Source organism: Heterocephalus glaber, unplaced genomic scaffold, assembly GCF_053883595.1.
Source record: "Heterocephalus glaber isolate CG9 unplaced genomic scaffold, H.glaber_assembly_v1.0 deba00001543, whole genome shotgun sequence".
NCBI lineage: Eukaryota > Metazoa > Chordata > Mammalia > Rodentia > Bathyergidae > Heterocephalus > Heterocephalus glaber.
The window spans coordinates 7,225,952-7,240,750 of record NW_028258336.1 but is presented as its reverse complement, the minus strand read 5'-3'; the positions used below and the strand labels follow the sequence as shown (position 1 = coordinate 7,240,750).

Below are 14,799 nucleotides of genomic sequence, written 5' to 3'. Positions count from 1 at the left end.
TGAACTTGAACTGCCACTGTAACAGGATTAAGAGTTAGGAGCCTAAAGACATAATTCATGCCATTTTTGTGGGAATGGGTCAAGAGTGAGTTCCTGATAAATGAGTTCAGCCCAATTTCCTCTATCTCTGGCACATGTTCAGTTCCCCTTATGCCATGTTATGAAGCAGCACTGAGGCTCTTGCCAGATGTTCGCACTAAGTCCTTAGATTTCTCAGTCTCTAAAACTATAAGAAAAAACTTATTTTCTTTATAAGTTAATCTCAGGTATTATAGCAACACAGATGAACTAAGAAAGCACACATTTGTGAATTAGGCAGGTGAGTAAAAGTAAAAACTAGAATGGAATTTAAAAAGAGGATCAGAGAAGGGAACCTGAACATGTTTGCAGGTGCTAAGGAGGAACCTAATGGAGAAGAGGGAACATTTTAGAAAGAAAGTAAAATTAGGATTTGTAACCTGGGGATGTAATGGAGTGGTAGAACAGTACCTAGAATGTGAGGCCATGGGTTCAACCTCAAGCACCAGCAAAATTATATATATATATATACACACACACACACACGTGTGTATACCAGTGTGTGTGTGTATATATATACACACACACGTGTGTATACCAGTGTGTGTGTATATATATATTATACAAATGTACATATTTATAAATTTGTATCTTTCAAGTGTTTTTTAATTTATTTAGTAGTGAAATTATACCAGTTTAATTCGAATTAAAAACTGAGTAAATTTAATGGAAAGTGGAATCATTGATTCTCTAAAAAGAGTTCAGGGCAGAAAATGAACAATAAAAGTAAATGAAATTTCTGCCAACTTTACCTAGTGATTTTCTCCACTTGCTTCCAGATCCACAAACTTAATAACAGTAATTCAGAACAGATGCAAAAACTGAATAGAAGAGTTTCAACTTACAAGATATGACAATTATGTATAACCTGGGCCCCAAGTAGAGCTAAGTAGCATGTTTGCTCTTCCAAAAAGAAGCAGGAAAGTGGCCAGGCACTGTGGCACATGCCTGTAATCCCAGTACCTGGCAGGCTGAAGCAGGAGGACTGAGAGTTTGAGCCAACCTGGGCTACACAGCAAAGGACAGACTGGGTTAAATAGCAAGATCCTATCTCAAAAAAGAAAAAAGTGTCATCTTTGGCCTCAAAACTCACTAGTTAACCAAGCTTGGAGGCGTTCTTAAAGCTTATATACTAATAACTCTAAGCAAATATAGACATAAGAAAATTTGCTTGGTTGAATTATATTAACTATGTTTTTTTAATGGTTTATCAAGTCAGAACTTATAAATCAACAGCAGGCACTCTTCATAGGATATGACCTGATGGAAATAATTCCTGAGAAGAATTTTTGTCAGTTAAGGGTAGGACAGACAAAGTAGCCAAAGAATACAGTTGTTGGCTATCCTCATAATGTGAGGTGTTGACAGACACAATCAAATTGAAAGATGTGTTTAATTTTATATTGTTACACATAAAATTCTAATCAATTATTTGAAATCATAGCATAGTACAGTTTTTTGATAGTATTACTTTGTGTTTTGAAAATAGTATTATTAATATCAAAGCATTATCATTTTATTTGCCCTCACAAAAATTTTCTGTGATTGAAGAATGAAAGTTACTATTCCAGGTTGATTAAAGAGGCATTTGAGATACCAAGCAGTTTAAGAAGTTAACTCACTGAACAAATGTCTGAGTGCCCACTATATAATCTTAAATAGAACAGTAGTTATTAGTAGGGTAGTATATCTTAGTAGTTATCTTAGTAGTTCAGGAACTTAGTATCAGTAATTCTAGTTAGGGTTTTACTTCTTGCTAATGCCTAAGTCAAAATCCTTGATCAAGGATATTGATGGAAACACAGCTACATTAGATGTTTTATGGCTATTCGTCAGAAAGTCATTTGGATGTAAAGCCTATAAGTCTTGGTTAAATATATATACTGAGGTGTACCAAAAACATAAGCCTTTTGGGTATGACTTATACAGGAAAGGTTTTGTGTTTTGTTTGGCATTTATCTCATTTTTATTGAGCAGGATGATGTATATACTTTAAAAATACCTTTATATGTATTAAAGGTTAAGACTTCCTAATTATATAACCCACAAGGTGCAAGGTATGTGTCAGCAGCCATAACAAAACATAATGTTTTATGAAGCAATTTAAAATTTAAAAGTTGTATAGCTTGATTTCTTTGCATTCTTTAAAGAATATGCAAGGAAATAAGTAGATGCTTTATATCACAGTCTCAGAGATATAACCCTTAGTATAGTAAAAATAAAAACAAGAGGCCAGGCACAGTGGCACAAGCAGTAATCCCAGCTACTGTACTAGGGAGGCAGAGGCAGGAAGATCCTAAAGTTAGCAATGCTATCTCAAAGGGCTCAGAATGTAGCTTCAGTGGTAGAGTGGTTGCCTAGCACAAGTTCAATTCCCAACACCATGAAAATTGGGGTGGGTGGGGAGAAAAAGTGTATGTAGGGGGGAGAAAAATGGAATCCTCATTTGGCCAAACCTTACTTTGAAAGAGGTCCTGAAGTGCAATGGGATGGAAAAGCTTAATTTGTTTTCTACATTGTCCAGTATTTTTTTCGTGGAAATTATGCCTTCTTTAGTATGGATTTAAGAGGCTTTCTTCTTTTGACAAATTGACCTTCATTACTTTCAAATTGTAGTTGGAGGGGGCCGGGGATTTAGCTCAGTGGTTTCGCCGCCTGCTGCGCAGGCGCAAGGACGCGAGCTCGAGCCCCAGCACCAAAAAGAAAAAAAAAGAAACAATAAATGTTGACGGAAATACTTTAAAAAAAAAAAATTGTAGATGGAGCTGGACTCTTAACTTTTTTAGGATGTACTTGACTAGAGTACTTATTAGGTTGAAAACTCTAGGCACGCACATAAATGCACATATGCACTCACACACCGACAGATCCAGTTTCCAATTTTTGAACTTTTAACACTGTGTATTTTTAGTCATTATGAGAGATTAACAATGACTAGGGAGGGGGCGGGGATTTAGCTCAGTGGTTCTGGCGCCGGCCTCGCAAGCACAAGGTCCTGAGTTCGATCCCTGGTACCAGAAAAAAAAAAAAAAAAAGACTAAGGAAAGTAGGACATAGAAATGTTTTTTCCATATCAAATCTCAATACTACAAGCTGGAGTCAAGTGTGGGGGTTTGTATCCGTTAACAGTTTCCACGGACCTGTCCTGGTGCCCTTCCTGCACTGTCTGGAGTCTTGCACTCCACATTGGTAATGCAGTTAGACTAGTCGAGTGACCTCAGAAAAGGCACATTCCCTAGTCAATCTTCTGTCTCTGCCCTCCGTCCTTGAGTCATAGTTGCTGGAGTTACAGGCCAAGGCAATAAGTCTTGAACCCTACAACAAAAACACCAGCATCGGATCGGTCAGAAACCTAGCTGGTAAGGCTGCCCTGCCGCAAGGCTTCTCTTTGAGGGGCGAGGAGCCAGGAAGTAAGGCCACAGGTAAGAGGGTCTTCATTGTGACCCCTCCAAGGTGTTTCTTCCTTTCCTCCATCACTGGGTGGTAAACATGAAACAGGTGTGCCTTGGGAGATTATGTGGCCCAACCACCTCTAAGTGGCAAGAGGGGTGACACCCACAAATACTGAACAGCACTGTCCGTGTCAGGTCCTTCAATTCACTTCCTCAGCCCAGGTCTCCAGTCGAAAGCTCAGAAACCACGCAGCCCTCAACCCATTCCGGCAACAGCGCGGATACAACGAAGAGAGAGGACCAGAAAGCACAGAGAGCCGCTTACCGCGCGCTCCAGGCCGCGCGCTGAAATCAAACGCGACGCCAGCTCGCTGGGGGCCGGGCCGCGCGCGCTCCGCTCCCGGTCCGCACAGTCGGGGCAGGCGCCAGCCCGCCGCGGAGCTGGGCGGGGTCGCCTCGAGGCGGCCGGCCGAGGCGAGCGGAGGAGGAAAAGACGCGGGCGGCGCGCTCTGCGCAGGCGCGCGGCGCCCCGCCTTCCCAGCGTCGGCTCCCGGGCAGGCGGCGCGGGCCCTCCCACTCTCCCCCGCGCCGCCTCACGGCCGCGGCCCTCGCTTCACCCCGACGCCCTGGCGTCCGCCTCCTCCAGCCGCCCTGCAGGCCCGGGGTTTCCGTCTGCTTCGCTGCCGCTGCCCCTGCGGCCTCGCTTGTGTTCACGCTGTCTCCCGGGCCGGCGCGGCCGCGGGCAACCGCTCCCCCTCCTGCCGCTACCCCGCCCCCTCCCCGCCTTTTCCGCCCTCCGGTCCCTCTTCCTCGGCCCGCCGCCGCTGCTCCAGATGAGGTGATGGCAACGGCCAACTTCGGCAAGATCCAGATCGGGATTTACGTGGAAATCAAGAGGAGCGATGGTGAGCCGCGCCGCCGGGCCAGGAGGCCGGACTCCGCGTTGGACTGTGCGCGGAGGAGACGCGGGCGCCGGCCGCTGGCCGCCTCATTGATTGCTCCGCGGGCTGTGGGGCAGGAAGGCGGCGGCCGTGGCGCTTTTGTGTGGCGTGTGTGCGAGCGAGGCCGGCGTGGGGTCCGCCCGGCGCCGCTGCAGTGCCGGGAACCGGGCCGCGGGGAGGCCGGGCGGGGAAGGGGCCTGGGGCGGGGGCCCTCGCTGCTTCGCTGGCTCTTCCTCCCCGGGGACCGCACCCCGGCCGCGCGCGGTCTCCGTTGGGGATGACCCTGCTCGCGCTCCCCGCTTAGCATTTTACCGGCCGCCTCCTCGCGAACGGCGTGGGGGTGGGGAGCGTGAAGACCAATGATTTCAGGGTGCAGAGGAGCGACTACCGGCCGGAGGCCGAGGGGACTTGCAATCCCGTAGCTTTTCACTGCTGTCTGGTTGCTGGGCCTCTTCGTTCTCGAGCCGGCTGCATTTTCCTTTTGCTAGTCTTTTCCTCTGCCGCGCTCTCCCATGAATGGGGTGGAGAGCAATGGGAAGAAATGGGCTGTAAGCTTCTCCAAGATGCTACTGGAAGGGGAAGAGAGGGCTGAGCGTGGTCCACGCGAGGCTCTACGGAGAGGGAGGGGGTGGGCGACCGGATGTTGATATTTTCACACCCTCGGGAAAGGTAACAGAGAAAGTGTAAGGCGAAGTGGAGACAAGCTTTTTTTCTTTTTCTTTTTAAAGAGCCTTAGGCGTCTGTGTGTTTCTGTAGGTTCCTCTTGGGGAAAATGCTTTATGTCGCTAGCTTGCTTGGGGTGTGGGATACATCTGCTAGCCTTGGAAATTATTTAAATTGTAAAGGAGAGAATAGGTAAATGGAAATGAATAAAAAAAAATTAATCCGCATATTGAAAGAACTAGAGATGTGTAATATCCAGAGTTATGAGGTATTCTTGACTCCACCTCTCTTATGCCCATTCTTTGTATATTTTACTCATTATCTTTTAGTCTAGTCAGTAATGTGACCTGGCTGTCACATCCATGCCCTCTTGGTTTCTACCAGGTTTGACCGAGTTATGTGAAGCTAATCTATATACGTTGAAAGACCTCATGTAGCTAGTGACTTTTTCCTTCATTGTATTTGTGGTAATTTGTGGTAACAACAGGGAGCATCATTCTGTATATGAAAACATAAATTATACCACTACTTAGAGCTTTAGAAGTTATCAGTAACACTACTGGGAAACAGATGTCTTCTCCACTTTCTCTTCAGATTACTTTCTTGGAAGAGTACTATTAATGTCATTTTAAGATTAAGATGAGTTCACTGAATATAAACAAAAAGTAGGATTTACATACTAGTTTGAAACTTGGGGTGCAATAAAATCTGAGTTCTTTTCATTGCTAGACTATGGTTCCTTTAACTATGATCATCGGTGTTAACTGTGAAATCTTTTTTAAATAGTATTTGGCACTCAAGAAGCTTCCATATTTTAATTTTTCTCTGAGCTAACATCTTTTATTTAAAAATACTTGACTCGAAGCAACTTTGGTACTTTTCGGGTTGGAGAATATAGACTTAAAATACTCTTTCAGCCTTTACCTTCAGCTCATACCAGAAACTCCCGGACATACAAGAGCTTTGTTTTTTTACATGAGTGCTAGAAACCTAAACTATATTTCAGAAGCAGTTTTTCATAAGAAATAATGAAAATCATTACAGTGTGTATTAACCTATGAGTGTCCACTTTTAATTACCTTAGATACATGATGGAGAAGATAAGAACTTTTAAAGGGAATAATAATTTCTATTGGATGGCAGTGTTACACAGTGAAAGTTGATGTCTGAGAGGCTTCCCTCAAGCTTTCCCTTTTTCACTGTAAAAAAGCTGTTTTGCTTCCTCCTTTCACTTCTATAACCAATCTGTATTGGATAAAACACCAGTGGTTGTCACAGAAATAAACTTTGTAGTTGAATGAACACTAATGTAATGTCTGGAACAGTGAAAATCACAGGAGTGAAGAAGGGCTGCATCAGACTGCTATTAACTGGTGACTTGAGTTTTTCTGTATCCACGCTAGTGGTGATCCTTGTTCCTATTTCATGCCATGCTTTTCCCTTCAGTGATGCTCAAATATTAAAACATATTTCAAAAACAAAAAGATGAACTAAAATGGGTATACTGTCTTTTAAGACCCTTGGGCCGGGTATTTAGCTCACTGGTGCCATCACCTGCCTCGAAAGCATAAGGTCCGGAGTTGGATCCCCAGTACCAAAAAAAGACCCTGTTAAAAAACAACTATTGCTAGTAAGTCTACACTAATTATTAAAACCTAGTTGGCTTCTGAATTCCAAAAAAACCCTGTATCATCCATGAGACAGCATATTTGCTGAAGTATTAGTATTTGAGTACATAACTTTTCACACTACACTTTGGAGAAGGTGTGGAAAAGAGAATACAATGGAGGGATGTTGAGCTGTCCATACCCACTTCACCCAGAGCCAGAGTGTTATGAAATTAGATATTTGGCTCTTATATTTCCAACTTGTCAGTGTGTCATCCCACTTCCCCCAGTGTGCCCAGCGGAAAAGTTGAATGAATTTTTCATTATTGGATTTTTTATTTTCAAACATAATTTTAATTAAACATTCTCATGAATTCTTAGCAGGAAGTGAAGCCCTTCTATCTATGCTTGTTCTGTACTGCCATCTCCCTACTGTGGAACCCCACTATTAGTTCAGGATTGCCAGAGTTAATTGAAATGGACTGATTTGCTAAAGCCAGTCTGCTTTATTTGGTATACTGAACTTAGAAGTGGCAGAAGTTTGGCTTAAATTTCTGAGATTGTTTCTAGTCACAGGTGATAGCCTGTATGATATTGAACTAGTTTCTGGAAATGGACACTCATATATATCTTCTTTTTCTTATAATTTTAAAATTTTTATTTTAATGTAATACAAGTAGATATTGATAAAGAAAATATAAAAGCCATTCTATGAAAACATTTTTCATAACAAAAATAAAGAACAATACAGTGTATCATGATCTTAAAAGAATATATTTTTATTTGCTAATCTCAACTCATTTTCTAATAACACTATGCCCTTTTTGCATAAAACATTCAATTATTAACAGCTACACTCAGTATAATTTTGAACAACTTTTTCCTATTTCACAGTATCTGTTACACTTCTTGGTCTTTACACTTTCAGTCTCTCACACAAGAGAAAGAATCAACAACTAGAACCTCATCTTATTAAAAAGCTGCTGCACAGCAAAAGAAATCACCAACAGAGTGAAGAGACAGCCCACAATGTGGGAAAAAATTTTAGCCAGTGGTTCCTCAGACAAAGGACTAATTATCTAGAACATATAAAGTATTGAAAAAAATCAGACCCCCCCCAAATTTAAAGACCCAATCCAAAAATGGGCATCCGAGATGAATTCACACTTCTCAGATGAAGAAGTAGAAACGGCAAATAGTTGCATGAAAAATGTTCAACATCACTGGTCATTTGAGAGATGCAAATTAAAACAACACTAAGATTCCATCTCCAGAAAGAATAGCTGCTATCAAGAAATCAACTACAAATCCTGGCTGAGCTGTGGGGCAAAAGGAATCCTTGTCTACTGTTGGTGGAAGTGTAGACTGGTGCAACCACTGGGGAAATCAGTGTGGAGATTCCTCAAAAAACTAGAATTAGAGATCCCATTTTACCCAGCTATTCCTCTTCTGGGTATCTTCCTGAAAGAATTAAAAGCATCATACCACAGGGATAAATGTACACCCATGTTTATAGTGGCAGTTTGTAAATAGCTAAATCTTGGAAACAACCCAATTCCCCTTCAAGTGATAAATGGATAAAAAAGATATATTTTTTAAATAAATAAAATACTACTCAGCCATAAAGAAAAATAAACTAGAGACATAGGTAAATGGATGCATATTGAGACCATACTCAAGTGAAATAAATTGAACACGTGTAAATATTGCATTATCTCTCTGGTGTGAGAAAGTGTAAATAAGGATCATGTATGTCTTCTTGTATCTGTCTTGCTGTTATCTTTATGATTCCGGTGCTGTTGGGAACCCAGTCTTATAGCTAGAGAGTCGTTATTGGAAGATTTTTAAAACCTGTACTGTTAAAACATTTATCAGTAGTAACTCTTTTAGGGACTGGGGAAGAAATGAAGTAATGAGTATTTGGAAACTGCAGCTAAAGTGGTATTGTTCTTTTGGATCTTTGTCACAGTATTGATATATGTGACCTGAAGGGAATCTTACATTTCATCCAGAAAGATCGTTGAAGATTATCTACTTCATATTTTTATATATGTGGAGACTGAGTTCCAAGTCACCATAAGTGACATGTTTAGAGTCATACAGCTTGTCAGTGGCACCCAGGAACCTGTCTTGCATAGCATAGAAACCACACTACCAAGAACTCTTGGTAGTAAACAAGGAATTCTGTTATTTTGGAACCATATACAGCTTTCTACAGCCTGTAAGAGGTAGGAAGTTGGTTCTCAATCATGGAAGAGGCATTAGAGAATAGTACTATAGAGCCAGATTGTAATGATCCCTGATAGAGTGTAATTGGGATTATACGAATCTCAAAATTCCAGGAGGAAAATATCTTTGTTTCTTAATTAACATTGGTGAGAAAAGTGCTTTAATTAAAACATCTGAAATCCAAAGGAAATTAAAATTTTCAGAGGATCCATCAGGAATGTTGGTGTTTAGAGGAGGCAGTCTTTATAAAACATTTTAAATTGGCCTAATTCTTTACATGCTTTGCCACATATGTTCTGCTAGTTGATCTTTACATGTCATTATATAAGCTTCTGAAGACTAGACTCCATTTAGGTAATAAAAATGAACTACAAGCAATATAATTGTTGTAATTATGTGACTAAGGTAAGATGGAATGGGGGAATTTGTGGGTTTATTATAATTTCCTTTTGCATGGTATGGTGTCTAGGATGATAATACTTCTGTACTATGTATGTATTTGTTTGACGTAGTTCTGTATGCTTTCAAACCTAGCTAATTGCATCCTCATAGGAACCTTATAAAGTAAGGGTAAGAAAGTAGCAGATTCATCATTTCATAGGTGACAATTGGGATTTGGATTATTTGCCAAGATCACATGGTTCATCAGAGACATAGCTTGAGCCAGAGCCTAAATCCATTCACTCATAGCTTTTCTTAGAGTACCAGCATACATTTGCTGATAGTGGTGTGAAGTTGTATGTGTTGGGTATATTAATTTGCTTTTTGAGACCTACAAGCTCCTGTAATAAAATTCTTTCCACCAGTGCAAGAGGCTAAGGAAATAAACAATTGATAGCATACCTTTAATTTGCCAAACTGGTAAAATCCAATCAAATTCTGACATTTTAGGCTTTAAAGCCCTTTTCAATCACTACTTGTTGCTTCTAGAAATACCACAGAAAGCCAAGCCATTTGATTCTTATGAGAGATATTGTGTCAACTTGTTGTGTCATACTTTAAAAAAAAAAAGAAAGCTAGAAAAAACACCAAAGAGCCAGTTAACCCTGTGTCTGCTTAAATGGAGAATGGGGTGTGAGTGTGGAAAATCTAAAACAAGAAGGGGGATCCAGACCTATTATTTCAGTTAAAGCATATTTGCCATTTATAACTGCATTAATCTTTTTCAAGACTTAATTCTTGGATCAGCCATCCATTTTGGTTTGTTCTATAGAACCTTTGTTCTATAACCTAAAATAATCTTTTTAAATGATTTATTTCTTTTGAAAAAAAATTTTTTTGATATAGGGTCTCTCTATGTAATTAGGCTGGCCTTGAACTCACTCTGTAGCCCAGGCTGGCCTTGAATTTGCAACAATCCTCCTGTCTCAGCATTTTCATCGCTGTGATTACAGGTTTATGCCACCATGCCCACATGAAATCATCAGTCTTTTTTTTTTTTTTTTTTGGTACCAAGAGATCAAACTCAGGACCTTGTGCTTGTATGAAATCATCATTCTTAACTTAAAGAATAGACATAATTTTTAAGCCCTGGATAGAACTAATTTTTACTCTTCTGGTCCACTTGTGAAGCAAATATAGGTTACCTTGCCCTTCTATCATGTACCATCTATTTTAGCTACAGTAATATTAATATTACAGGTTGAGCATCTCTGATAATTTGAAATCTGAAATGCTCAAAATCTGAAACTTTTTTTTTCCAGTACCAGGGATCGAACTCAGGACCTTGCCCTTGCCAGGCAGGGGTGGTGCCACTGAGCTACATCCCACTCTCTGTCTGAAACTTTTTGAGTGCCTAAAAGGATACCACTAGCAGAAAGTTCCATACCTGGCCTTGTGTGACAGGTTGCAGTTGTATAAAATTGCCTTCAGACCATATGTATAAGACATATGAAACAAATGAATTTTATATTTAGGTTTGGCTTCTATTCCCCCAAATATCTCATTATATATATATGTGTGTGTGTGTGTCTGCAAAAGTTCCAGAATACAAAATCTGAAACATTCATTTCAGATAATACTTGTATAGTGCATAAGTCAAAGTAGACATTAGAACTTCATCATATTAAACATTTAACCCATTTATGCCAAATATTAAAAATTTTTGCATTTTTGCATGAAATTCATATATGTTACATAGTAAAATTCAAGGAATAAGAATTTGAAATGAACACTTTTCATCGTGGTCATTCCAAAAATGGATCACTAGACATTGAAGGGTTAAGTACTTGATTACACGTAGTTGCTGTGGTTATTGTGCCACTTGGTTAATATAAAGGTAGATACATTCATGTTCATGGGATTGGAATCTCATTTTATAAAAACTTAGCATAAAAGGAAATGGGGTGTCATCTCACTGTTGGCTAATCCCATTAACTTTTTGTTGCCATCTCCCAAGAGTAAAGTGAGGGTACAAGTGTCTCTCTTAAAAGTTATACTTCCCAAAATGGCTTTGCTTAGTTAGGCCTTTCTCAATTTTGATACTACCTACTTTTCTTATACTCAGTACAATAAAACTTATAGTTAAATGGCTATTTACTACAGTGTGAGTATATGTAGACCATTTATTATGGCATATCAAAATAATGTGATTTCATATTTCTTTGTTTTCTTATTGTAGATTTTATTAAATCCACATTTGCTAACAACCTGCTGTCTATCAGGAATTCTCATAGGAGTTGGTGTACAAAAAAAAAAAAGCCAAAAATAGTTCTTATTCCCACAAAGAAAGAAATGATCCATATGTAATATGATTAGTATCCCATTCTGTGTGTACATCATTACCACTTCCCTTTTTAGGTTTAGACTGTTTAGTTAGACTTCAAGTTGTAAGCCTTCTGGGTGGAAAATAGATATCATACATGCTGTCTCATAAAAAATATTCCTTATCCTTCAGAGTGCAGTTTCCTGGAGAACCCACATTCAGCCTCAGAATTATTCACTTTTACATCCTGGCAGACAAGCCCCTGACAGCAGGTTTCTCTCTAGTAACCTTGGTTGGTATACTTGTAAACACAAAGACCTAGGAACATAAAACAAAAACAGTGGTTGGACACACTCTACCAGTTACTGATATTTATGGATAATTGGGGAATAACCTCCCTATTCGGTATGGTCACGGGACTATAAGAATGAGATGACGCCCTTGCTGTATTTTACTTACACTTTTTAAAAAGCTAAATGTGGTAGTAGTGTGTGCCTGTAATCCTTGCACTTGGGAAGCTGAGGCAGGAGGATTGCTGTGAGTTTGAGGCCAGCCTGGGTTACATAGTTCAAGGCCGGGCTGAGACCTTGTCTCAACTGGCCCACCCCCCCAAAGAAAACACTTTTAATCCATGTTTTACTGGTTTTGGCATACATTTTAACAAAATTTCACCTATATAAAAATTTTTTAAGGACAGCATCAGGAGTGGACATAGCATAATAAAATTTGATGAGTGTGACTTTTGTTTTTTGCTGCTCTAAGGGATTGAACCCAGGGCCTTACACATACAATGATAGGCAACGACACTACCACTGAACTATACCCCTAGCTCTTAATCACAACTCTTGGCCAGCAGCTATCTACTCAGCCTCACCCAGATAGCCTCCGCTCTCCACATTGCTACTTTTCTTTCTTAAAAAGTCACTTCACTTATTATTCTTGTTACTAGAAGAGATTTAACTTTTATGCCCTTTATAAGCCATTGATTTGCTAAATATATAATATATAGTATTTTGTTTGATTTTTCATAACAGTCCTATCAGTAGGCAGAGTCTTCCCAGTATTACAGGAGAGGATTGTAATTTCATATACAGTGATTCCAGAGTGCAGCCAGGATTATGTGCCATTATTTTAGAAAAAGTACTATCTCCTAACAAAGTGACCTGACAAGATTTCATGGAGAGTAAAGTTTAAACAGATTGATTGCCTTTAGGGGAAAGGAGGCATTACAGGATTGTGGCACAATATGGGAGAAATTCCTGGTCTAGAAGCAGAGCTATCAGATAAAAGACATTTAAAATAGGCAGATGGGAGGGTAACAGATGAGAGGGATAAAGGAAGAGAGGTAATCTGGGGCACCTTGTTAAAGACTGGGAAATAAAGGTAAGGATCTTGGAATTAATTTCGAGGACACTTGGAAACTACTATAAGACTTAATCTCCTAAGAGCAGTAATAGGAGTTAAACAGTGGTTAGTGATAGATTAGAGGGAGCATAGTGAAAAGGAGAGCTAGAGTGGACAATGATTAAGAAACATGAGATGCAGAATATACTGCAAAAAGAATTGCCATATGGTGCTATGTCACAGGTGCTGAGAAAAGGACTAGAGTTGGAAAGGATGGGACTTCACATTTAGAAAGTCTTGAGTGGGTTATAAATTCTCTTCAGTTCTGTTCAATCAAGCTAATCCTATTCATGAATACAGTGTAGAAGACTATAGAACTTGTGTAAAGTGTAAGATCAAATAGACCTTCCATCCAACTCAGGCTGCTTTTTGCTGCTAATACTGTTAGCTTAAAAGTGAGTTCAAGATAATGGGTTGCTTCCGGTGCATAAATGTGTACATACAACAAGAATTTACTTAAGCTGTAACTGTTTTTGCCTTAAGATTCAGCCAAGGCCCCTTCAGAATTCATCTGACAAGAGTAGAAAGGAAAAATACTAAAGAATCTGGCTTAAAGTTGCATGTGGTGGCTTACACTGGTAATCCTAGCATTCTGGGAGACTGAGGCAGGAGGATAAGTTTGAGCTTAGCCTGGAAATTTAGCACCATAGAAAGATACTATTTCAAGCTAAAAAATTTAAAAAGGGCCAGGGATGTATCCCAGGCTGAAGGTTCTGGGTTCAATACCAAGTACCAAAAAAAAAGATTTGGCTTCCGCTCTTTAAAGGATGATGAGTTCTGACTCCTGAAACATGGAGCTGGGGCTGAGTACTGGTTGTATAGCTCAGTGGTAGAGGACATGCTTAGTGTGCATGAGGCCCTTGGTTCAATCCCTAGTACCCTGGCACTTGGAAATGGAGCTCTCCTTTATCTTTTCTTTGTTCTTTTTTTGGCCTATTTTTTTCTGCATTGACATTAAGAGTCTCTTTTCCATGTTCAAGATTCTGGATGCTATTTCAGTGTTTAGAATCTCTTAACTGCTATCTGCAATTTAGGACTTATAAAGGGTTAGGCAAAGGATGAATAGGCAGTGCACAGACAATTTTTAAATAGTGAAATTGTTCTGTGTAATGTTCTCTATAACAATGAATAACATGACATTATATGTTTGCCAACATATAGAAGGTAGAACAGCAAAAATGAACTCCAGTTTAAGTTAGAGACTGTGTGATAATGGTGTGTCAGTTTGTGTCAGTTTGCCAGTTGTAATAAATGTATCTGGTACAGAACATTGACAGTGGGAGAGGCTATGTGCACATGAGTGAAGTAGGTATATGGGAAATCTCTGTATATTGCATTCAGTTTTGCTGTGAATTTGAAAGGGGAGCCCTATAAACTTTGAGTATTAAAAGTCAAAGTCACTCTTGAAATATTGGACTGATTAATGATAAGAATTTATATTTTAAGAATGAGGATCAATTTTTTTTTTCCCCACAGTAGCAGGATCAAACTCAGGACCTTGCACTTGAAAAGCAGGCGTGGCGTCACTGAGCTAAATCCCTGGCCTGAGGATCAATTCTTAATAAAAATTTGTAGTATTTTAAGAAAGAGGATCAACCATGCATTTAAAATGGTATATTTGTGGGCTGGGGATTTAGCTCAGTGGCACCACGCCTGCCTTGCAAGGGCAAGGTCCTGAGTTAAATCCCTGGTACCGGAAAAAAATAAAATAAATAAAATAAATGGTACATTTGTGGTCTTTATTTTTGTTATGCATAGTCTCTTGGCCAATATAAGAGATT

At 39.8% G+C, this 14,799-nt stretch overlaps 1 protein-coding gene and 1 long non-coding RNA gene across 8 annotated transcripts in view; one reads left to right on the top strand and one right to left on the bottom strand.

The window, feature by feature from the left end:
- Positions 1–4,021, bottom strand: part of LOC110345479 (uncharacterized) — a 442,224-nt gene extending 438,203 nt beyond the window's left edge. For all 4 annotated transcript variants that reach the window (XR_015442355.1, XR_015442357.1, XR_015442358.1 and 1 more), the window contains exon 1: positions 3,796–4,021. This is a non-coding gene — a long non-coding RNA (uncharacterized LOC110345479). The remainder of the gene's footprint in view (positions 1–3,795) is intronic.
- The window catches only part of Kif2a (kinesin family member 2A), a 69,864-nt gene continuing 59,033 nt past the window's right edge, over positions 3,969–14,799 (top strand). For 2 of the 4 annotated variants that reach the window (XM_004862887.3, XM_013078961.3), the window contains exon 1: positions 3,992–4,375. In XM_004862887.3, the coding sequence (XP_004862944.1) occupies positions 4,312–4,375 (64 nt within the window). In that variant the 5' untranslated portion in view covers positions 3,992–4,311. Of the gene's footprint in view, positions 4,376–14,799 lie in introns of all 4 variants that reach the window. The other 2 variants (XM_004862885.3, XM_004862886.3) reach the window with 2 other exon arrangements.